The sequence below is a fragment of the Excalfactoria chinensis genome, chromosome 1 (genome assembly GCF_039878825.1).
Source record: "Excalfactoria chinensis isolate bCotChi1 chromosome 1, bCotChi1.hap2, whole genome shotgun sequence".
Classification (NCBI taxonomy): Eukaryota; Metazoa; Chordata; class Aves; order Galliformes; family Phasianidae; genus Excalfactoria; species Excalfactoria chinensis.
In genome coordinates, this window is record NC_092825.1 from 106,049,278 (window position 1) to 106,074,085 (window position 24,808).

A 24,808-nucleotide genomic window follows, 5' to 3' on the forward strand; every position below is an offset into this window, starting at 1 on the left:
GTGGCATCTGATGTGGAAGTGCATACGAAGCAAAGGTGTGTCACTGAGTTCCTCCACACAGAAAAAAATGGCACCCGTTGACATTCATTGATGCTGAATGTTGCTGGAGACCGAGCAATGGATGCGAGCACAGTGGGGCGGTGGGTGGTGCGTTTCAGCAGTGGTGACAGCAGCAGGTCACCTCCGCTGGTGCAGATTGTTAGGAGCATGACATGCAGGCTTGTGTTCATGGCTGTTGCAAATGCACAGCTAGTGGTGCTGAGTGTTGAAAAAACAGTGTTTCGTAGCTGAGAATTTGCTCTAGTAACAAGCAGTGCCATTGTGCTCTTTCCATCGGTAGTACTTTCCATGCAAATAAATAGGAGACACGACCTTTGCGGAAACCTACATGCTTTGGAAACTGCAACAGTTCCCAACTACTTCAGACAGAACACAACGCTCTTCCTCAAGGCTTTCCTTGTGTGTGTGCAAACACAAGTTTTCCTTTGTGTGTGTGTGTGTGTGTGTGTGCAATGTAAAAAGCACAGAATGGAAGCCGGCAGGTTAAGCACTCGGTGTTCTGACATTCGTGGGATGTCTCAGACGTTCCTTTGAGTGCTTTACGAGGTAAACGACCAGTCACCTGCCCAACTGGCTGCGCATCAGAGCGCTCTCAGAAGGCTCCTTTAATTGGCTGCGGGAGCGCTTGTTTCACCAGCAACAAAGACGGTTCGAACACCGCTCCAGATACAACAGCCCTACCCGTCGTCGGACAAAGCAGCGGAGCTCGTGCAAAGGAGCTGTTACCGCAGGCAGGGCTACAGGCACCAGACGGGAGCGTGCAGCCGACTGAGGAGCAAACCTCCCCTCCCGCGTCTGCCCACGCACGGCCCGGCGGAGCGGCGGGACGCTCCCAACACCTGCGCCCAGCTCAACCCGCCCCACCGCGGGCGCTCATGACAGCCACCCCGCGGAGCCCCCTCCCCGCGCCATGACGTCATCGCACGCCGCGCCTGCGCACGCCGCGCCGACCGACCCTCCCCCGACCCCTCGGCGGGGGGGAGGGGGCGTGGCCTCGCGAGCGGCGCGGGCGGGGAGAAAGGGAGCGGAAACCAACGCGGCCCCCCGCGTGCGTGCGTGTGTGCGTGCCGCGCCTGCTCGGCCGCGCGCGCGCACCCGGGGCTCCCGCCCCCGCCACGGCCTTTGCGTGACGGCGGCGGGGAGCGCGCGCGCGCGCCCGCCCTCCCCGTGCGGCCAGCGCCTATCGCGGCTGCCGCCGCCGCCTCTCCTCCTCGCGGCTGGGAGCGGAACCGACGGCCGCGCCGGCGCCTCCCCGCCCCTCCCCCTCCTACTATTATCCTCCCGCACGGTGCGCGCTCCCCTAGACACCCTCCCCCCCCCCTCTCCTCCCCGGTGCCTCGGGAGCGCGCCCGCTCGGCGAGGGAGGGATCGAGCCGGCGCTGCCGCCCGCCACCGCCGCCTATCCCCTCCATGGAGCTCGCGCCGCCCCGCTGAGCCACAGCCGCCCGCCCGCCGCTGCCGCCGGGGAGTAACCGGGGGAGGGAGGGGGGGTGGGGGGAGGAAGAGGAGGAAGGTGGGGTCGCGGGGTGCGTGACACGCGCGGCGGCCCGAGGAGCGGAGAACCCCGGCGGCGATTGCGGCCGTTGCGGCCGTTGGTTGCGGCTGTTGGCGCTGAGCGGCGGGGGAGCGCGCCGCGCGGCGGGGAGCGTGCCCGCGCCCCCCCCTGCTTCCTTCTCCTCCTCCTCCTCCTCCTCCTCCTCCCCCCGCACCCGGGGCCGCCGCCTGACGGGCGGACCATGGCCGACGACGACGTGCTGTTCGAGGACGTGTACGAGCTGTGCGAGGTGATCGGCAAGTGAGTCCCGCGGGGAGGGGGAGGGGGGAGAAAAGGAGAAGGGATGGGGGGGAGAGCGGAGCCCCCCCACCCCAGCGCGGGGATGGTGTGCTCGGCTCCCACCTGAGTCGCGGTGCGGGCAGCCCCGGCGCGCTGCCCACCGCCCTGAGGTTGGGGGGAGGGGTGGGGGGGAAAGAAGGCGCCCCCGGTGCTTCCTCAGCCACCATGATCCCCGCCCGCCCTGCCGCCGCGCAGCCTGGCGCTGCCCAGCCCTCCTGTTCTCCTCCCCATCCCCGGCACACCCATCGGTGGTTGCCTGCTGAAGAAGGATCGCTGTGGATCCACCTATCGCTCGGGTGGCCGCGCCAGGTGTTGGCTCTCCCCGCGCCTTGGCGTACAATGAGCGGCGTGCTGCCGGCGGTGCCCCTGGCACCCCGTGCTCGAGCGGATCTGCCTTCGCTCCGCTCTCCGGCGGTGTGCGAGGCAGGGGGAGAACTTGGCCTCTCCGGTCTCCTTATGCAACTGTTAATGCGTGTTCGTGTCAAACCTCGGAGGTCGCCGACGTTCCCTTGTCCGCCCGTTTTGGGCCACGCTCCTGTGGGCTGCGCGGAGATGACAGCTCCGTGCGTTACCACACCAAGAAAACGCAGAGCATCCCCCAAATCAGATGGCACTGAACGGGAGCCGAACTCTCCGCTCTGTATTTTCGTGACCGCCCAGTTTCTAAATCCTATTTTTGTTGATTTCGTTGCGTTCCACACGCCTCCTATAGTTGTGCTTGGGTTACGTGAAACATGTAGCGGTGTTGCTGCTTCCTAATTGTCTGCGTGTCTGACTGAGCGGCTGAGATTGCTGTGGGAGCCTTAGCGTGGCACTGCTCTGGGCGCCTGCAGCTCTTTCTTCCTGAGGATATATTCAATAAGAGTGGCATTCCCCGTGTTTTGATTATAAACAAAGAGTTCTTCTGCATGCATTCTCCCTCCCACTCCACCAGAGTGCTTCTCAGTTTCTATCTGCTGCTGCCTGCTTTGAGAGCTCAGGCTAAAAATATTCTGGAATTAATCTTTCCTGAGGATTATACTAAAATGCTCGTCTTGGACTTAGCAGGTTACTTTGTTGTCAGCTGAAGTTTCAGCACTCTGCTCTGTCATTTCACACGGTTATTACCACCTTTCCCTGGCCACAAGCAACTTTTAAAAATAGGAAGCTTAGAGGGCCTTCCTTGCTGTCATAAGCTGAAAGCCCTTGCCAGTTGTTCATGGGGAGCTTATGTAGCCAAGAAACAAAACAGTGATTAAACGTATTTTGAAGATGGTTTTTGGCATGCTCCCTTCACAAGTGGTTTTAAGCTAACCACTGCAGTTCACGCACTGCTTTCTCAGAGCTGGGTGCCGTTGGAAGGAAGGTGAAGTGCTTCTGCTTGACAGGACTATGCGTGCTTATAGAGAATGGCTCATTCGCAGCCATCCAGATGTTGATGCGGCTCCACTGACTTTCGGTGTTGTGATCTGAGAATTTCGAAGGGATTCAAGGTTCAGAACCTGTGAATTGTGAAGCTTCTTTGGCTGATACCTGAGATTGAATTATTCTGGATGTGTTGTGATGTAACCTGATCTAACAGATAAGTGTTGGATTGTAGGAGCACGGCGCTGCCAAGAGCACTGTAACAGAACAGGGTGGATCACTGAAGCTATCAGTGGTGGTGGGAAGGGGTTTGCATGCAGATGTTGTGTCCCTCCTCTAATAGGCACAGTTTTGTTTGTACGGTTGTATGAGCAGTGTTCCTGTTTCATTGCAGTGCTACTCAGGTGACTTGTGAGGAACTGGGGATGCAGCGTCTTTTAATTAGCTTTCAGATTTTTGATAGCACCCCGCTCATCTTTAGGCAACTTGGGGAAAGCCTCTGTAAATCTGCTTTGAGTTGCTACGTATGCATCTGGCTAAACATCTTTCAGTGAAACAGCAACTAAACGTCTGCACCTTCCCGTGATTTATAATTGATTGATTGGGTAATCTGGTTCTTGCAAATAGTGCATCCGGCCCCTGACTTGTGTTTAGGTCCATGAAATATTAAAGCGTGTGATTTATCTTTCCTAAATGGGTAGTTATCACTGTCATTTAAAGCAGTAAATGGTATTTCCAGAAAGGGTGTGGGAAAGAGATTTTGGACAGTAAAACAACTGAATATTTTGCCTGACTTTGTAAGAGAAATCTCAAAGTTCCTATACAGTCTACTTGAGAAATAAGTCCTCTATGGGAGTTCCCTTGCTGGCAGTATGTGGTCCTTTTTGTTGAAGCTTATTCTGAGCTTTTGAATAAACTTAAAACAGTTTCAAATGCGATAAACTGATAAGACTTATTTTGTATAAACACAATGATAATAGCTTTTTGCCGGAGTGTGGAGCAGTAGCTGTAATAGTATGTGGAAGAATTGATCGGAATGACAGAGTGATGAATCGTTTATTACGTGGCATTTAATGTGTTTTAAGTTCTGCAAGCATGCATTTTTCATTCTGAATAGATAGAGGATAAAAGAAAAGCCAGGAGGGATTGAGAGAATTTCTAATCCATGTTTCCTTTAGAAAAAAAATTAAGGGCAGTTTTCATTTGTGTACACTTCCAGTATCCCAATTTCTTTGCTGAATGCTGTGGAGAGATAAAAATTGAGTAATAAATCCAGTTTCTTATTAAACTTTTTTAAAGTGGCATCTGTGACGCTAATGTTGGTCATGTGGTTTTAACTTTACACAATGTGTTATGTTCCAGGCTGCTGTCTTATTTTCAGAGTTGGCTGGCACAATCACGTTTCAATGCAGGAAGTTACTGTGGGCTTCTAGCTTGGCCTTCAAAAAACACAGTGGTATATCTGGGAATAAAAGACACAAGTGTGCCTTGTTGATTCACTTCAAACTTGCTTCCAGTTAGCATTGAAGGGGTTTTCACTGTGTGTCGATTAGAAGTACACAAGCTAAAATATTTAAGCCTTCCATTGCGTTGATCAGAGCATGCGTTTGATAAACAGGCTACAGATAGTGGTGAGAGGTGTCCTGCTTTATTTTTCATTAAACTTTGCATTCAGAGTACATTGAGTGATTCTCGAAACTCCATATAGGTGTAGGGTTGAAACAACATGGGTGAGAACTGTTCTGGGTTTATAACAGGAGCTCTGCATAAATGTAACAGAAGTCTTCGTTACTCTGAAGAGAATGCCTTTCTTTAAGCTAGAACAGACAAAGCTGATACTGAACTTGGAAGTTCAAAACACGAGTTTTATGACAGATACTGTCTTGAGAGGACTTTACCTCACATTAATGGGTTTTACTTTCTGCACCTATTAAGAATCATATTGATTAATGTTAGCTTTAGAGGAGTACTGTAAAAAGCATCTGATCTGCATAACAGTAGGATTGTGTGTTCCTTCAGTATAGTTTCCTACATTGATGCATATCTCCTATACATCGTGGTGATGTTGATAAGAGTTTCTGTTCAAATGGGCATTGGTCACAATTGACATCCTTAGTCTTTGGCTTAGTAGTCACATGAATCAGTTTTTTTGTCTGCTACTGGTGGGCTGTAAATTCATACAGTTATTATGTGTAGTAGTGGTGCAGTTGCAGGCATTTTTAGTGCCCAAATATACTGTGCTAGTTGATGCTAGTGCTGTTGTTTCACGATGTTCTCTGCAATATGACTAGGTTCAAGCTAGCTGCTCTCTGCTTTGCACACTGATGATTTTGGTTTTTCATCCCTCCTTCCTCTGTGCTGGGTTTCTTTGCTTGAGCTCTTCCCTCAGGTGAGGAGGAGTTTGAGTGTCTACAGCCTGAAGGAGTTCCTCTCTTCTCCATACTGACAGTGCTGGAATATGGATGGTGTGAGGGAAAGGAGAAGGATGGGATGAAGATGTCTTTGGGCATTTTTATGCTTGGTGCATTTTTATACAGATTTTTATTTTTTGCTTTAAAGTATGGCCAGCTTCCTGTTCTAATAGAACAGGAGGAGGGTGATTGTGGTTCCATACTGAGCTGTTATCTTGAAACGGATGTGCTTTAAACTTATATCCCAGTTAGAATGATTAAGACAGCAAGGAGAGATCTCATGATCTTCATGACCAAGAAATGGAAGCATGGTGACAGCAAAACTATCTGGAATGATTCTCATTGGTTCTGTTCATCAGTATTGTCTCTGTTTTGAGTCATGGCAGTGCGAACTATACCTGTCTCAAGTGTGTTTTTTTTCTAGCGCACCATTGAGGTTTTGCATCTTGTGTAAAACCAATAGATGTAACTTCTGAGTATAATTTTGACAAAGCAAATAGAGGCGTGAAGCGATTGCGGTGTTCTCACTGTTTGGGAAGGAGGGAGAAGGAAGGGAACTTTTCAGGGATATGGAACACCGTCTGATTTAGCATTATAATTTCTTAGTGCTGTTTGAAATACTGGTGTACTAGCATATGTCCAGCTGTTTTCTGTGTTAAAAGTGTTGAAAGCAAACAGGTTGAAATGAATGTCTGGTTTAAGTGTGAGGTTATAATGTGTATTACTCTAGAAAACTAACATACACAGATGCTGGACTATCTACTTACCTAAGTTATTGTGCTACAGATTTTAACTGTAATACTGACCTTATGGAAGTCTATCTAATTGTAGCTGAACACAGGGTGGAATTAAAATATGCGGTTGCAGAGTTAAACTTTCTCTTCCATTTTCTGGTGTCGTTTTGATAAACAGCTGCTTTGCTCACATGCATCCTTATGATGTGAACAAGATAGCTGTGGCAACTGGGAAGTAGAGTCACTTTTAGGAGGAGAATTTGGAGTAGGAAAATACACTGAGATTGTTCAAGGATTTTAGATATGTTTTTGTGCTTTAATACCCAAAAGAGGGAAGCTTTGAATGTAGGAGCAGAGGAACAACAGCATGCAGAGTAGTCCTGAGTAATTTTAGGCAGTGAGTTAGTTGATGTAAGATTTGTTGGCTGTCGAAATTCTAGAGATGTCTTGGAGAAGTTGTGGGATAAGTAACTGTCTGGATTTGGAGATCTGCTCAATTAATTGCTTGATCTTTTTATCAGCATAGCTCTGTTGCCTTCTAGAATGGGGCCTGCGCTTCAGGATCCTAGCAATGCCTGTCTGTCCTTTTAGTTAAAATGCAATGCTTCATTTTAATGAGTGATAGGGAAATACTAGGAGAGGAAAAATCTGTATTTTATGTCAACAGCCACTTACGTACTTAGTCCTCTGTTTGATACACTGGCCTTTTTATAGTGTCTTATGTAGATGTCATGACAATGGATGGTAATTGAGCAGTATTAACTGCTTATTATATTGTGGTGTTTTCGAATATCACTTTTCAGAAGACTGTACTCATATTAAATGTGTCATCTAAGGAATGGTGACTTCCAAATTGAAAGGGATTAGTGTTAAAACTAGGTATTTTATGCCAAATGATAGAGTTAATTATAAAAGTAGATCTTAGGAGTTCTCCAAAGAGTGAATCCACATTTTTTAATAAACAGTGTGAAGATGTATGTACAAGACATATAGTGTATATATGCATGGCTAAAGTTCACAGTCCTAGTAATTTCAGAAGTTGGACTGATCTCCTAAGATACTGTACCAGTCAGCTAATATAGCCACCTAGGGAACACTTAGCCACCCAAAGAAACACTTTATTTTCTTTGTGTTTATCAGGTAAGTTTATAAGAAAATATCTAGATAAGGATGCCCTAAACAAGGGACAGGAAAGCTTTCCCTTCGAAGCAGCTGTGAAATGAAATGTGTTTCAGAGTGTCAAATCAGCAACTTCTTTTAATAAACTTCTGCTGTATTTGTAGCAAATTATTGTTTCCTCGGAGATGCCCAGTGGTGTCCCGTTCTGTCGCCCCTGTCAGAAGCAGGAATGTACTGCAAGTTTGTTATGATAGTGTTACTATTATAAGCCCCATTTTTATCCACAACTTCACTTTTTTATGAGAAACACAGCTAAATGAGGTTTGAAATAATTGTTGGAGCTTGGCAGTGAAGATGTTTGAATTATAATAAGGGTTTATTTTCTTTTCTTCAATTTATACAAGAAGCAGGTGTACCTTTTCAGAGAAACGGATGGAAAACCATTACAGGATCAATGTAGGACTGAAAGGATCAAGGACTACTTCCTAATATAGTTTCAGATGACAGAGGTGACCCACACTTGATTAAGACGTGCCTTGTTCTTTTACTTTCACATATTTTTGCTAGAATAGGGTAGGAAGGCGTAGCTAGTGATTTTTCTACACACCTCCTGTCTTTTATTGCAGTGTTCAAGATACAGTGGGACTGTACTTTTTTTCCAGGCAGAGGACCTGTCAGTATTTTTGTCATCAGTATTTTGTTGGTTTTGTATTTTGACTCAGTCTTTTTGAAAACTAATAGTTGAAACTTCACCATGTGAAGACATTTGATGCGTGGTTCTTACACACTAAGAACAGTCACTGTACGCACCTTTAGTTCTGAAGAAATCAGAGAATTCTAAATAGCATTTGGTTAGTTTTTCACTTGCTTCTTACACCTGTTTCTTTGGCTTTTTTGATGGCATCTGTAACTGAAGGTAATCCACTTCCCTTTTGGTGATCATTCTTTATTTTTTCTATAGTATGCATGCAAGCAATTGCTCCTCACTTTTAATATTGAGAAAATTTCTGAGGCTATTTGAATTAATAGAACTCCAAAGAGTTTGCCTCTGAAGGTATTGTTTAGAAGTGAATATCAGGTATATGAGTATCTATTGTAATGTAAGAGGTGTTCTGTGTTTCAATTCAGTATTTTAGAAAGGACTTAAAGCTAAGCTGAAAAACTGCTTGTGTCTCATTGTTATCAGTTCTGATGTAGCTGAGATTGAGAAACTCTTGCCATTTATAAATGTGCCTTCCTGGGGAACACATGGTTCTTCGTGTGGTTAATTCAGAACTTTGTTTAAACTCACTGTTACCAGGGCTTAGAAAGTAGTTCACCTTTGGATATTTTTGACCCAGAGTGCTCCAGGGGTAATAAGAAAAACTCTTTGTGTTGTGTGGCTGAGGCTGCTCAAGTGGAGTGACTTTTAAGATATTCAGTGAATATCTTCATATGTGAAATCTGTCATTACTCATGTGTATTCTTATGTGGGTATGTGAAGTATCCGTTTTTATTTTGCACCTTCAGGATTTAGTATGGTCTCTATCAGTATTTAAGCTGTTGTAATGAGGAGGGAAAAAATGCTTTTACAGAGGTGGTCACCAGTTGATAACATTCTGTCGTCACATTTGGGATGTTCTAACTAAAAAGCATGTAGGCTATCCTATCGCTTTCATGCTCCTCTAAGATAACTCTGCAGCTGCAAATTGAGTTGTTAGCTGCCTGCTTATCTTGGGATGATTTTTGCTTGTTTCTTTTGGCCCCAAGTGTCATTCCCTATTCTGAATGGAGGGGAATGGTTCTGAACAGCAGAAAAGCACTGACACTTGTTTTAGTGATCCTTACAAGTGTATGTGTGAAGAACCATTATCTCTCTCCCCCACAACATTGATAAAGGGAAGATGATATAGGAGGTGGGAGTGAGGATAGTGTAGGAAGAAGACAGAAATGTAGGGAGTGCTATCTTTCCTGAATTGGTACTGATCTGACCTAATAACTTCTACTGGAGTGGCAGTTTGCCAGGGATAAACTTGAATCCAATGGAACCAGATAGGAAGAGTTTGGATGGGTTTATAGCAAACGTCTTTGTGCCCCTGGGTGAGGCATTGTAGGAGTATATGAGTGCGATTTTTCTGTTGCTAGTTGAATTAAGTTTCCCATTGCTGGAAGTCTTGCTCTTTTCATGTGCTTCTCTTCCCTGCTGCATGAGATCCCCTCTTCCTCTGTTCCAGAGCACCCATCTGATCTGTATAAGCCAGGCATACTATGAAGTTGGCTCACTTGTTGGGTGAGTTATTTGTCTGCTGGTTTTACTGGCTTGAACTGACCTACAGTGCAGTCAAAACAAGCTCAAGGTAGAAGACATAGGAACAGGCATGCAGTATTCCTCCCTTTCCCCCTCTCTTGACAACAGTGAACTGTTAAGTTAGGTCGTATCATTAAATACTTCATTTTTCAAAAAATGTTTCACTTTTTTTTTTCTTTTTTGCATTATATGCAGATATAATACACACAGTAGAACCAAATTAATGTTACCAAAAATGTTACAAAGATGTACAAAATGTACATCTGGTATATTTATTTTTTGAATACTTGAATTAACTCATTGATGCATATCAGCTTATGATAGGGATAGTTTTATAGGTGCTCTTCAAGTGTTTTTGTGTTTTGTTGAGTCCTTCAAGACTGAAGTGTTAGCAAATGGAGACATAACTTGTACTCTGAACCTTAAGTATGCTTAGTGTTTGTAATTCCTTGTAATTTTATGAAAACGAAAACCTGTTGTTTCTAGTTCTGATGTGCTTATGATGTGCTTGAAAGTACTCCTAACATGGGTAGGAGAAATCAAGGAATTTAAAACCAGGTTTTCCTGATACCTTTTTCTGGGTTTGGTTTTGCTATAAACTTAAATTTAAAATATATTGTATTGAACAGAAACTTGGTCTGATTAAAATACTTGTCTGTGGGGCAGGGAGTTCTGTGGACACCTAGATCAAATTCAGATTGAAAAGTACCAACTTCTGCTTACAGAAAATGTTGTTTGCCCTTCTTTGTACCCCGAACCTTACTGTGTTCCTGCAAGCATCCTCATTCCAAAGCATGGGTGCTTATAGAGATGAAAGCAACAAAAGGAGCTTAGAAAACTGAAGGTCAGACAGAGTTTTTCTGTTCAGTTACAGCTATTAGATTGTTCTGCTTTTTCCTTCATGGAAGAAGTGGTTATCTTTTGGCTGGATTTCAGGGCTGTTCAGCTCTTAAGGTTTAACTGTCTTTAAAAGCATAAAGTAAACAGGGTGCTTAAAAACGTCAGGAGCCTTTTCTCTAATCTTAGATCTCAAGTGTGTCAGGTGTTTTATCAGTTGCAGGCACTTCTAATTGGAAAGTATTCAATACTTCCTAGCTGCCATTGAGACAGGGTACTTTCTGAACTGCAGATACATGTTCTTTTTCAGTTTCTTAATTTCTTACTTGTTTGAAGCTTTCAAAGATCTTTATTATCTGTTGTTCTGCCCATTAGGAATGTTTTCAAGTAGATTGTTGGCTGTGTAGTTGGCTTCCACATGTTATGTTCAAAATACAATTTTCTTAGAGTAGGAACTAGGAATCAGATTTCTTCACTTTTTTTGCTTAGTGAGCGTGATCATGATGGATGTTCCTTTTCCTTTCTCAGTGATCTGGTGAATTTTAAATTATTCTGTAGTAAGTCATCTGGGAGCGCCGGTAATATCTTTGTCTCCCACATCTTCTAGTCTGGCAAATGCTTCTTCAGACACTCTGTGTTAGGGAAGAATTTGTCGGTGGCGTGGTCTGGTTGGAGGCCTGCAGCTGGCAGTGTTCCCCAGTCGGTACTGGGTCTGGTCTTGTTCAATATCTTCATCAATTACTTGAATGAAGGGATAGAGTGCACCCTCAGCAAGTTTGCTGATGATAAAAAGCTGCAGGCCAGGCTGGAGAGCTGGACAGAGAGGAACCTTATGAGGAAAGACAGAGGGGACTGTTCTGCTTGGAGAAGACTGAGTGGGGATCTTATCAATGCTTATAAATACCAGAAGTGTGGGAAGGCAGGTGTTTGGTGTCATGCTCTCTTCAGTGTTGCTCAGAGACAGAGCAGGGGGCAATGGGCACAGACTGGAATGCCGGAAGTTCCACATGAATGTGAGCAAGAAGCTGTTTACTGTGCAAATGGCATAGCACTGGAACAGGCTGCCCAGAGAAGCTGTGGAGGCTCCTTCTCTGGAGATATTCAAAACCTGTCTGGACTCTTTTCTGTGTAACCTACTGTAGGGAACCTGCTTTAGCAGGAGGGTTGAGCAGGAGGGTCCAGCCCCTAGGATTCTGTGATTCTTTGACTCAAATGTGTGCCTCCCAATTTCCAAGTGAATTTTCTAACCCTTTTTGATATGCTTCTTAATGCGCTTGTCTCCTTATGTCTTAGAATTAAATGGCGAACTCAGATGTGTGGAGTTCAGCGGAGAGATGAGATCAGGAAACTTCTAGGATTCTGGGATTCTTTTCCTGAGTATTTGTTGGTTTTTAGAATAGATCTTAATTTCCTGCATCACTTAGGTGTTTTTCAAAAGGTTCAGGTCTTGCACAAAGCTCTGAGTTCAGGAGTGTCCTCCTGATGCTGAACTTACTCCCAGTGTGTCAGTAGTTGTTACTGTGTCAAAGCCAGGAAAAAGCAACCTTGTACTTCCATGCAGTGTGGTTCAGATACTTTACATGACTGGAGCATTCAGAAACTGGTTATGACTTCTGGGTTTATTGATACATTGTAGATTTAAGCGTGAATATTTTTGTCAAAAAGTTATTTAAAAGTGCTTTTTCTGTTACTTGATAAAAACTGCTCTATGATGTTGCATTTAAGGAGGGGGATGGAAATCCTTACTGTAGCTTATAGCTGTATTTACTTAATGGGTTTTCCTTTTTTTTTTTTTCTTTTTTCTTTTTTTTTTTTTTTTTTTTTTTCTCTGAGAAAGAGGAAAAAAAAGCAATTATTCAGAACTTTTCTTTTTCATTTAACTTCTTCTCTTCCCCTCAGTTGGTAGCTCGAGGCTTTGCTGCCATCTCTAGTTTCTTGAGGAAATTCATCTTGACTGCTCTTCGTTCCTACATTTTGATCAGCACTCGTAAAATAAGAAACTTGAGACAGTTTTTGTGAGTGACCGTTGTCGAAAGACTACATAGGTTGTTGTTTTTTTGCCTTTAGAAAATGTTAAGGAGTTTCTCTGAAGAGAAATATCTTTGTGCTTTTACTTGCCTCGTCTTCACATACAGCTGTAGTTACTAAGCAAACTTTTAGCTCTTTTTCTCTAATGGTGACTGCTAACATTTCGTCTTACTCCTGTTCTGCACCTTAACTTTCTAATTGTAATTTATTTTCTGTACCTTTAGCTTGCTTCTGTACATGAGCGTACTATCTAATGCTACTTTTAAATGTATTTTTTATTTTAATAAACCTGTTTTTGTTCCCATTCCTCCTACTCCTTTCAGTTCTTTCAGATATGTGGGAGACACATATGAAACAGTATTTTATTTCTGATTTGGGTGTCAGTATACCTTAATGTTTTAACAGAGTCTCTGCCTGTTTTCATTTGTTCAGCAGTTCCTTTTTTGTTAGCTGTTAAAGGTTCTATCAGTTTGTTGGCTTATTTGTTTTCCCTCTACTTTGCCTTATATCTCTTTGCATCAATCCTTTTATATGTTGTTTCTGTGTATGTGCTGGCATGCACTGAGATCCTGTTTAGTTTTCTTCAGACCTGCTGGCCTCCCAGCAGACTGTAGGATGTCTGCCAATCGGAATGTTGCTCCCATGGAAACTGCAGTTTGCTGCAGAACTGAACTGCAAACTTAGCTCCAATTTTAAATTTCTTGCATCAAGACTAAAAAGAAACATCCCTGGTCCTTGTGGTTAGAAGAAACCCTGACGGTTCGGAACAGATTTTAATGAATTGATAATACCTATTGGAATGCTGTAATAGAATTACTACCTTAGCATGTAGCTAAATCACACTGGGAAAGAGACAAGGACACTTGAAAAGAAAGTACACAACTGAAGATACTCTGTAATGCTGTGTTCTTCATTGCTGCTCTTTTTTTCCTTCGCTGTCATCATTATTCATTCATCATGACTTTCTTCTCTTTATCGTCTCTTCCGTGTTTGCCCTTTGCAGCCTATTCATGGAGTGGCTAAGATAGTGAGGGTAAATATGAGTAAGATATGAAGTTCAGTACCCATCAACAATTTTTCATGCAGAGTAGCCTATTGCTCCCTGCGCTTTCTGTAAGACTGATGGATTCCTTTCTGTGTGTTCAAGCAGCAGCATCCTTTCTCATCCAGCCAGGTAATAGCAGTCACCTGCTCTTATCCCATACAATTAGTTAGTTGAATGTAGTTTGTTGATAATTACCTCAAGCGGTCATGCTCTGGTAGCTGAAAACAAATTGTTGCCGTGCCTACTGCCTGTGTTCAAGATCCTCTTGCTTCCAGAAATGCAAGCCTGCAAGGGGAAGGAAAGATGCATCTCCAAAGTCTGAAAAAGTAGCATGTCTTCTGTAGTGTTCTATGTGTTCAGAGAAAGAACTTTACAATAAGCTCATCTGAAGGACTGTGATATTGCCCTGTTAATAAATGAGCTTAGGTGCTATTTGGAAACGTGTTGTTTATAAACTATAACAAAGTAAGCTGCTCTTCAAAGATGTGCAAAAATCTTTTGAACAGCATTCTTTGGAGCAGTTCAGATGTGCTAAGTCAAAATTCACGTTTGGCCAAGTGCTAATTAAGTGTTTTTCTTCTTCAGAGTTAAGACCCTAGAAAGCATGCAGAAGTCTGTGTTCTTATCTGCTTTAATGGATATGAGCTGGATTGTTATGATCAGTTTATTGCTCAGGAGAAAACTGGCATACTTAATGCGTACAGTGGGAATGAGAAAATGGTTAGATATGATATAACTTGAAAGCCTTTAATTTTCTTTATGGTTAGATATTGATTATTTCTTTTTACTTATAAATATTTTTAATTGTTTCAGATGTTTTTTTTATGTTCTCCCCGGTTCTATTTCTCATTAACGTATAATTTGTCAGAAGGGAGTGTTGCTTAGTGTTAGCAGGCTAGTAATTAGTAATGTAAGTATGCCAATATTTATGGTGGTGGCTTTGACTGTTGGCTTTTGTTTGTTTATTTTAATATGAATTTAGTGCCATTCAGAGTGGATTGAAAGATAATGGCTTCCTAATATTATATTGGGAGTGTGTTGCTCATTAAAATTGAGTAGCACGTTCTCTTTCATCAGTTAAAATGGGTTAAAATGTTTTTTCCAGTTTACTTCTCGTCACAGTCAGGGATGTGGGTACTATGATCTTGGACACTCTTTTGAGAGAGTGGATATGTTGATGACAGATGGAGTGCAACTGACCAGAAGGGGCAAGAATCTTCTGGGAAGCAAGTTAGCTAGACTGATCACCAGAGCTTTAAACTGGATTTGATGGGGGAAGGGTTTTTAAATGACAGAATGGTTGAGGAACACTGTCACCTTAGGAAACAGCAGGGATAAAGCTCAGATTTTTACAAAGAAGTGCTCATTGACAAAGGTTGTGTGGCCATTAGCCCAGCTGAAGTACCTCTGCACCAGTGCCACAGCATGGGTGATGAGCAGGAGGAACAGGAAACCATGGTGCAATTAGAAATTTCTGATCTAATTGCTATCACAGAAATATAGTGGGACAGGTAGCACAGCTGGAGCACAATGATCAAGGACTATGAATTGACTGGGAACTTTTCAGGGACTAGACCAACAAAGGACATCTGGTGGTCTATGCCTACTACAAGGCACCCAATCAAGGGGAGACTGGATAAGTACTTTTTGCTTCAACTGCAAGAGACATGGTGCTTGTTGGCTGTCATTCTGAAGGGAAGGGTTTCAGCCACCAGATGCCTGCTGGGAAAGCAACATAGAGGGCTGCAAACTGTCCAGGAGATTCCTGAAGCCCATTGAAGACAAATTCCTGGTCCAGGTATTAAACAAATGGACCAGAGAAGTGTTCTTAGACCTGGTGCTCACCAATGTGGAGAGGCTCATAAAAGAGATTAAAAGTGGGGGCAATCTGGGCTGCGGTGACCATGCCCTGGTTGAGTTCATGATCTCAATAACTATGGGCTTGGAAAAAAGCATAGCCAGGATGCTGAACTTCAAAAGTGCAATCTTTCACCTGTTTAAGAAGTTATAAAGATTCCCTGGGAGGCTGTCTTTAGAGATAAAGGAGTGGATAGAGCTGACAGCTCCTCAAGGATAGTGATAGAACAAGGGGAAATGGCTTTGAACTAAAAAAGGGGAGATGTAGATGTTGCAGAGAAAATTTTCACTCAGAGGGTGGTAAGGTGCTGGTGTGGGCTGCCCAGAGAAATGTTAGATGTTCCATCCCTTGAGGTGCTCAAAGCCATGAGGCTAGATGGGGCCCTGGGCAACATTATGTGGTGCCTGATTTAGTAGTTGGTCACCCTGCCTGTGGCATGGGGCTTGAAAGTAGATGGTCTTTAGGGTCCCTTCTAACTCAAGCACTTTATGTGATGTTATGGTTCTGTGACAGTGTGTCTAGAGCATTAGAATGAAAACAGTTTATTTAAATTACAGTCCATGTTGATCACATAAATAGTTTATAATGCTTATATAGCGTATGAAAATCTTACATTCTGTGAAATGGCAGTTATTTCCTTGTGAAGGAAGGTCACAGTAAATAGCGGAAGATGTTCAAAATACATTAATATTGCAGATCAAATTGATTCAGCTTTTTCAGAAAAGTTTTGTAAGTAATTATTTCTAAAGATGTTTCAGTGACATATATTTATATATAAAGAACATTAAAAATGAAATTGTCAGCCAGTGTTCCTTCAGATGTCTTCGCTCTATCTCCTGCTTTATTTGTCACTCCTTGTCATCATTTTACTGTTCTGTACCTATACCAGACTGAAAGGAATAGAATGAAAAATTGGGGTTAAAAGGAGTTTCATCTCTCTTTCTTTTCCACCCTTCCCTCTTTTACGTTTTCCACTGCATTATTCTCCTGGACTTCCGGCCAGTTTTGCAAGTTCAGTGCAATCACTCTTAAAACCTTCATTTTAACCTGGATGGAAAACGGAGCACTGTGTGAACTAATACATGTCTTCATTTAAGCACTTAATCCAGAAAAACAGTTGAACACAGAATTGTGCTTTTCTTTTTCAGAAGGAAAGAGCAGATAACTTTTTTTTCCCTCTCCCCATCCTCCTGGAGATTCATTTTCTACTGCTCAGTAGAATATGTGGTCGTGATATGACATGCTTTGCAGCTGGGATATACTGACGTGGGAAGGGAATCACGGTGTTGACTCCTTTTCAGTGGGGCTACATTATTGATGTGCAGAATGTGTGTGTGATGTATGGGTTCTAGTTGGCCACAGAGGAGTGTCATATACTGAATGGATTAATCTGCCCCTTGAGTGTCTCGTGCAGAATTTTATGAGAACCAGGCAAGTATATTCCCTGAGTGATCCAAAAAAAAGTCCAGAAAGAGGAGGAGAATGTAAAAGGAGTTTGCTAGCAAGTTTGCATATTTTTTTAAAAAACTTGTTTTAATTTGGCATTATCTTCTTTTGGCTTATACTTGAAGCCGCATTCAGACTCTGCATAAGGAAGTAATGCTTTAAAGCTTTATTATGGACAGATTCTTGTGGCAAGGACAAGACTGTAAGTATGGAGTTTTTCTAGCCAAATGAAGGGAATCCTTTTTTCTTATGGCAGGCAATGAGCAGTCAAGATGGAAATAGAGAATTTTGGAAGTGTGTGTCAACCATTTAAAAATAAATAGGAGAAATATGTAGCTACCCTAAACATGTGGTTGAACTGTGACATTCATGACCTACAGAAAATGGCTCCTATATATTAGAGCACTCTCTCCATGGAGTATATGATCTGATTTTGGCCTTAACAGGAGCTGGTTTTGGCTGTAGCAGTTGATGTTGAGTAAGATTTCCATAATAAGTGGGGAAACTGTTTATTACTAGGGGAAGAAATGCCCTTGGCTGAAAAGAAGTAGTATTTATTCTGCATTCATGGCCTCCACCCAGAGGGGAGAAATCAGCAAGATCTAAATCTGAGATACGCAGAGGAGTATTTTATTTCTTTCAGTTGTACATTAACTTAAAAATGAGGGAGAGAAGAGATTTTGTTCAATTTGTAGTGTGCATTTGCACTAAGAGTAAGGAAATAAGATTTTCATTAGTTTCTTTTGCAGGGGCTATCTAGGGTTCTAGTTCTAGATCTACCAGCTGCTTTTCAAGAGAATGCTGGGAGAAAAAGAAGATAATAATATGACCATCTTTCTGTCCATTTCTAATGAGCATACCACTGTATATTCACGTAGAGATAAATTAGACATTTTTATTTACAAGGTAGGCTAGATTTAGAATGAATGCTTTGACCAAGTGGTTGAAGAAAACTTTACTTAGCTGCAGCAAGATCCTTGTTCTTATCATTACATTAAGTTCTGAAATATGGCCTAAGCTTACCCAAGAATATTTCACAACAAGCTGATAACTCTCTGAGGGGGAAAAGTGTTCATTCATTTGTTTATTTTTAGAGCATGTACATAGCATCATTTTTGCATGTTGAGAGAGTTTTGTGCAGGCTGCCTGCCATTAAATCCTGCCTTTCAGCATTCAACCTTATTCCAGCTGTGAATGTTCATGCAGTACAGCCTTGGAACCTTTCTGAATTTTTGCAGCTATACTGAAGTTACATCTCTGCAAAAGGCTGTTTCAGATTTGTCATTCACTACCATGTCTGAAGAAGGTTTTTACCACTCGTCAATAACTCATAGTCAAGACTGAGCCTGTCTGCTTTCAAATGTGAGACTGGTAGATAGATTTACCACAGTATCTGCAAACCTTTTTTATTCAAGATGTAACACAATATTAAGTTTCATATGAGTTTAAGTCCACTTCTGGAACATTTTTTTCATTACTGGACATTTTATCCCGATTACAGTAGATACGCAATTTATGAAGTTCAGCTTGGTGAGGGGGGTGGGGATATCCAGCTTAATATTTCTGAAGTGCTATTTTATTTTATTTATTTTATTGTTTATACACAGGATTAGCTTTAGTTATACAGTGTACTTCATGAAATCATTGGTTAGTTCCAGTCACTGCTTGAATAGAACTGTTGAGGAAAAATGTACATCTGTGCATTAAGCAAAACTGGTTTAGGGCTACATTTAGTTACGTTCGTGCCAAGGGTTTTATCCAAATTCTACTTGTAGGTCTCAGTTTTAGGCTGTTGTTCACTTTTTACTTTTTATTTATTAAGGCTTCATATGTACATTAATTTCACATGGTGTTGAAAATAATTAATACTTCCATTTTGGAGCACTGTGTTAGTACTGTGTTTCAGCATAGTCTATGAATTCATGTTCAGACCTTCTGGTCTGCTGCAGTGGATAAATGTGTGTGGTAGCAGTGAGGGCAACAGTGCAAAAAGATCCCTTAGCTCTTGAATCTTTAGATGTTAAAGCTTTCTCAGGTCATGTCTGGCAATTTTAGGTTGTGAAATCAGTGCAGAGCATGGTTAGTTTTGATCAAAACTGGGTAGGGGTGTGTCTGTGTGCGTGCATGTATGCAAAATAGGAAGTGACTTCCTATTTTGTATGGTGTGGTTAATACACTGATCCAGGATGTTGGAGACATGAATTTGACTGAGTGCCTTAAACACTGCATTAAAAGTTAGACTTAGATGTGGGCCTCTGTAGACAGAGTAATGGCCTAAAACTCAAATGTAGGAAGTTCTGTACTAACATGCGGAAGAACTTCTTTATGGTGAGGATGATTGAGCTCTGGAACAGGCTTCCCAGAGAGGTTGTAGACTCCCATTCTATGGAGATATTCAAGACACATCTGGATGCCTACCTGTGTGACCTATTGTAGGGTACCTGCTTTAGCTGAGGGTTGGATTCAATGATCTCTAGAGGTCCCTTCCAACCTCTATGATTCTGTGAGTTTATGAAGGCTATTTTCTGGGAGCTTTTTTCTTCCCCTTTGGAGACTGAGATTGGTCAATCAGTTTTTCAGGTGAATTGTCTCGTATTCAATAATATGAAACACAATTTCTAGCTCAAGGTGGATAAATAAATAAATAAAAAGACTGTAAACAAGAACAGACATGTTCTAGAGGACACAGGGTAATGTAAAATATAAAGCAACCTCATTTCCCCTTTAAGATTTGCAGTATTATGGCATTTTATTGTAAAGTATGAGAGCTGCCACTAGCACGCATAAGGTTAATACATCAGAAAAATAAGATATCTAAATTCTTGTAATAAATTTAAATTAATGACTGTTTTGTTCTCTGTCTCCTCAAATCTTAGGACTTCTATAACAGACTGTGGAAACTTAAATTTTTTTATTATTATTATTTTTTAAAAAAAAAAAAAACAACTTAAATTTTAGTTTGAAAGAAATATGTAACTTTTCAGGCTTACTTTTTTCTTTTTGTTTCTGGCAGGATGGAAGCAGGAATTGCTGAAATCCTAGCCAAGTAGATTTTAGCGTGTTGCTTCAAGTATGTTTGCAGTTGCTGCAGGATGAGAAAGAGAAGAACAGAAGTTGGAATTGGAAGCTGCTGAGAGAAATATTCTGGCCAGGACTGAACGTGGTAGGAGGAGAGGAGGAAGAGGATGAGTAGGCTGATGGGAAGGAAGGAATATGGAATTGTGGTTGATAAATGAAATTGGATAGTCAACCAGATAAGGAGAATTTGTGATTTCCAGCCTGCAAGGACAAAGAAAATGGGTTGAAGGGCAGAGAAAGGAGCAAGTGGAAATAAATTTACAGGTTAATGATGGTTCCAAAAGCTGAAAGGAAGAACATCCCAGCTGAGCTAAAGGTTGTGGAAAAGAAACAGATGGTACCTGAGAAGGTCTGGGGGAGGAGGAATAGAAGTGAGATGAGAATCGTGAAAGGCACGATTAGGATTAGCATGGGAAGAGCTGAACATGAGATAGACCATTTTTGCAGAGTGATGTAGGCAGAGGGATGTGTAGATTGGTTCCCAAGTGGGAATGGTATGCTGGCAAGGTTGCTGCTGTGGGTTCTTTCTCCAATATTCTGTTCTTGTTAAGTGGAATGCTTTTTAGTTAATTTATTACAGAATCAGAGAATTGTAGAGGTTGCAAGGGACCTCTAGAGGTCATCTAGTCCAACCCCACTCCAAAGCAGGCTGCACAGGTAGACATCCAGGCGGGTCTTAAATATCTCCAGAGAAGGAGAATCCACAATCCCCCTGGGCAGCCTGTTCCAGTGCTCCATCACACTTACTGTGAAGAAGTTCCTTCGCATATGGTGCAAAACTTCCTATGCTCACATTTATGTCCATTTCCCCTTATCCTGTCCCCATGGACTGCTGAAAAGAGGTTGGACATATCACTTTGACTTCCACTCTTAATATACTTACAGACATTTCTTCATTTACAGGTAGTTTAGCCGCATGTGGAGATTATATGTTAAACTAAATAATCAACAAAAATATTGAGTTCAGACGCTGTTCTGAGATGAGTGATAGGGGTCAGCTGTGGGTGGTAACTTGATGATTTTTAGCCATCTCCAGTTATATTTTCTCCAGTTATACATTTCTTAATCCTGTGTTTAAGCTCTTGAAATTACTCTTTCTACATCTCCATTCTCAGTCTTCCCCCTCTTTCCCAGTGCTTATGGCACAGTTCATTTCATTTTAAACGATCCACTTTAATTTAAATGTTTCAGATACTATGTCTTTGCTAACTCAATCAGAGTAAAGGAGGTTAGGGAACAATGGCATGAAAAGCCAAGGTGAGGGATGAAAGCTGCTGGAACTCTGACAGAGAAAAAGGTTGTAGCTAGATTTTATAATTCTATATAAATTTGAATACTCTGATGCTGCATATACACATCTTACTACAGCTATATTGCGAATACATACAAATTCATGCTTGGTAAAAGAAGTTGTGGATGCCCCATCCCTGGAGGAGTTCAAGTCCAGGTTGGCTGGGACCCTGGACAACCTGATCTGGTAGATGGCAGCCCTGCACATGGCAGGCGGAGAGGAAGTAGATCGTCATTATTGTGCGTTCCAACCCGAGTCATTCTGTGGTTCTGTGATTCCATTTTTTTATACAAACTCCATAACATAATGCTAAGGTGACTCAGATTTTTGTCAGTAAATAGTGCTAATATATTTATCTGATGGTATGGCCTAGCTTAAATATGTTTTCTGGATGGACTTTAGTAACTTGCTCCCAGTTGACAGAGGTGTGATTTTCATATTGCAGAGAATAGAAACTTTTTAACTTCTGATAACCTTTTTAAATCTTGAGGTCACAACAGGCTAATTTTTATGTCTCCTAAAGCTGAATGCTTCATATTCAATGTAAGCATGATTCTGAGTCATGTGGATTTCTTTCAGCTAGATACTTGTATTTCTGCCTTCTTTCTGAAGAAATTAGGCTCCCCTGAGTTTCTTGCGTTTTGTTCATTGTTAATGTTTCCATTTAATGCATATATGCTATTGGTTTAAAAAATAAAAACTAAAAAAAAAATACTGTTTTGCTGATTTAAAGTTAGCCAGGAAATGCAAGTGTAATTCTTTCCACCTTTCCTTTGGTGCACAGAGAGAATACTATAAAAATCTGCCGTTTAGACTTGAATGAGTTTTATATAAGTCAGCTTATGGTTGTTAAGCTGGCAGTGGAGTAAAAACCAATTATTTCTTGTATAACATTCTTTTGCTATCCTTGAGAAAGGGTAGGATTGTACAAGGTTGCCAAGAGGTAGAATTAAGTAGATTTTGTCCTGCAGAGCTGCTGGTGTTGATGGCACATTGCAAATAAAGAGCACTGAGTATCTTGAGTTGGAGGGATGGACAAGTATCATGAAGTCCAATTTACGGCTCCATGTGGGACCACCCAAAATTCAAACCATGTTTCTGAAAGCACTGTCCTAAAGAGACTGCCATATAGAAGTAGCAATTTTACAAGTACAAGTCTGGAAAATGGCTACTACTTAAATGCTACTTTTCTATAAAAATAACATTCTGTATGAATATAAGAACTAGAAAAATAAAGTAAAATTAGCCATTACTCATGTGTTTCTTTAATACCAGCTTAGAAATTGAGCATTATGATTTTTACATGTCCTTTAAAGATGCATAATACTGTAATACCAATCTACTTTCTGTGCATCTGCAGAATTTCATGATGATCTTAGCTATCACTGAAAAAGAAGGTTCCAGAGTATGGATATAGTCAGAGGATGGGGTTTTTTTGTATCAAGCAGGCAGTTTATATTCAGCCAACAATTGGTATTAGTACTTTGTTTCTCCTTCCCAACAACTTTTTCTGTCTTTTACGCTGCTGGAAAGAAGCAGGTGGTTGTCAACTCTGTCTCAAACTAATAAGGCTGGCAGTGCTTAATGTATTATATAGTATATAGTATCGCTGCATTTCAAACTTTCTCGCTGCTCACTTGTTTAAATGATTGATGATTGATGTGTGAGAAGAATGAAGGATGTATCCATGTGTTGCAGTTGTAGTTTTCTTTCCCACATGGTGGCCCATTAGTCCACAGGCAGTAGGATGGATAAATAAAACCTGTGTTACACTGTTTATTTGGCAAAACAAACAAAACAAAAGAAACCCACTAAAGACTCAAGTCAGTGAGATTCGGGAATGGATGAGTTATTTATGCTGTGTGTGCTCGCTACATACCTTCTGTTAGGCCACTGCAAATGGAGTAAAATGGATTTCATAGAATGTTTTAGATTATGGGACTCTTGGGAAATCTTCCATCTGATCTGCTCAAAGCAGATTGCGTAGGTTGTTTTTTTTTCCCAGTTGGATCCAGAGAAGAATAGAGAATCATAATCTCCCTAGGCAGTCTGTTTTAGTGCTTAATTATTTTCCTAGCCTAAAAATACCTTACTATGTTCATATGAACCCTCCCCTGTTTCTATTTATGATTATTGTGGCATGTTCTTCCACTGTTCTATATCAGCGAAGACCCTGTCTCTGTCTTGTTCATAAACTACTAGGTGTTGAAAGATTACTGGTAGGCACCTCATTAAGCATTCTCTTTTCTAAACTGTGTGATCTCATTTTATCAGCTTTTCTCATAGGCTAAAGATTTGAAATTCCATCTAATGCTAGATTTGTCTGTTACCTTCCACAAGCTTTGGTCATTACTTGCAGTTGGCACATCTCCATCTTTTTTTTTTTTTTTCTTTTCTTTCCCTGTGAAAAATGCCTGTGTAACTATGGGGAGAGCGGTAGATATTGTCAAAAGCTTTACTGAAGTGTAAGTGGACATGTCCCATAAAATTATCGTAGGCAAGCTGATAAAGTATGGACTGGTGAGCAAACAGAGAGGTGGGCTTGAAAACTGGCTGAACGGTCTGGTCCAGAGTGGTGATCAGTAGTGTAGAGTCTAGCTAGGGGACAGTCTAGTGGCATACCTGAGGGGCCAATGCTGGCTGCAGTCCTTTTCAGCATCCTCACTGATGAGCTAGGTGATGAGGTGGAGTGTACACTCAGCAAGTCTGCAGATAACACAGAAGTGTGAGGAGTGGGCTGATAGGCCAAAATGTTGTGCTGCCATCCAAAGAGATCTGGACAAGCTGAAGAAATGGGAAGACAGGAACCTCATAAATTTCAGCAAAGGGAATGCAAAATCCTGCAGATGAGGAGGAACAATGATTGGCATCAGCACGTGCTGGTGGATGCTTAGCTGGAAAGCAGCTTAGCAGAGAAGGATCTGCTGGGACATCCTGGTGATGGAAGTTGAATATGAGCCAGGTATGTGCCCTTGTGGCATAGAAGCGTGATGGTAGGTAAAAGGGTGTAGCCCTAGAAGTCTTAGGCTGCATCAGTCAAGGTGTTAGCAGGAGGTAGAGGGTGGTGGTTGTTGCCATCTATTCAGTCCTAGCGAGGCCATCCCTGCAGTGCTGGGTCCAGTTCTGTGCTCCCCAATAGAAGAGAGCCATGGAGCCTTTAGAGAGAGCCTAGTGATGGGCCACGAAGATGAAGAAGGGGTCTGGTGTGTCTCTCCTATAAGAAAAGACTGCGGAAGCTGGGCCTGCCGGTCTGATGTTGGATCAGGCCCTGGTCTGCCTGATCTAGCAGTGGTTGTCCTTGTTTATTGCAGGGAAGTTGGACTAGATGACTTTTAAAGGTCCCTTCAAACTCTTAAGAATTCTATGATTCTACGACTGCTCAACCTGGAGAAGAGAAAGCTCTGAGAGATCTTGCTAATGAGTGCAAATATTTAAA

General features: G+C 42.0%; 1 protein-coding gene across 9 annotated transcripts in view; it reads left to right on the forward strand.

Moving 5' to 3' along the window:
- Positions 1 to 1,532: 1,532 nt before the first annotated feature.
- The window catches only part of CASK (calcium/calmodulin dependent serine protein kinase), a 184,160-nt gene continuing 160,884 nt past the window's right edge, over positions 1,533 to 24,808 (forward strand). For 8 of the 9 annotated variants that reach the window (XM_072358958.1, XM_072359297.1, XM_072358867.1 and 5 more), the window contains exon 1: positions 1,658 to 1,855. In XM_072358958.1, the coding sequence (XP_072215059.1) occupies positions 1,797 to 1,855 (59 nt within the window). In that variant the 5' untranslated portion in view covers positions 1,658 to 1,796. Of the gene's footprint in view, positions 1,856 to 24,808 lie in introns of all 9 variants that reach the window. The other variant, XM_072359465.1, reaches the window with a different exon arrangement.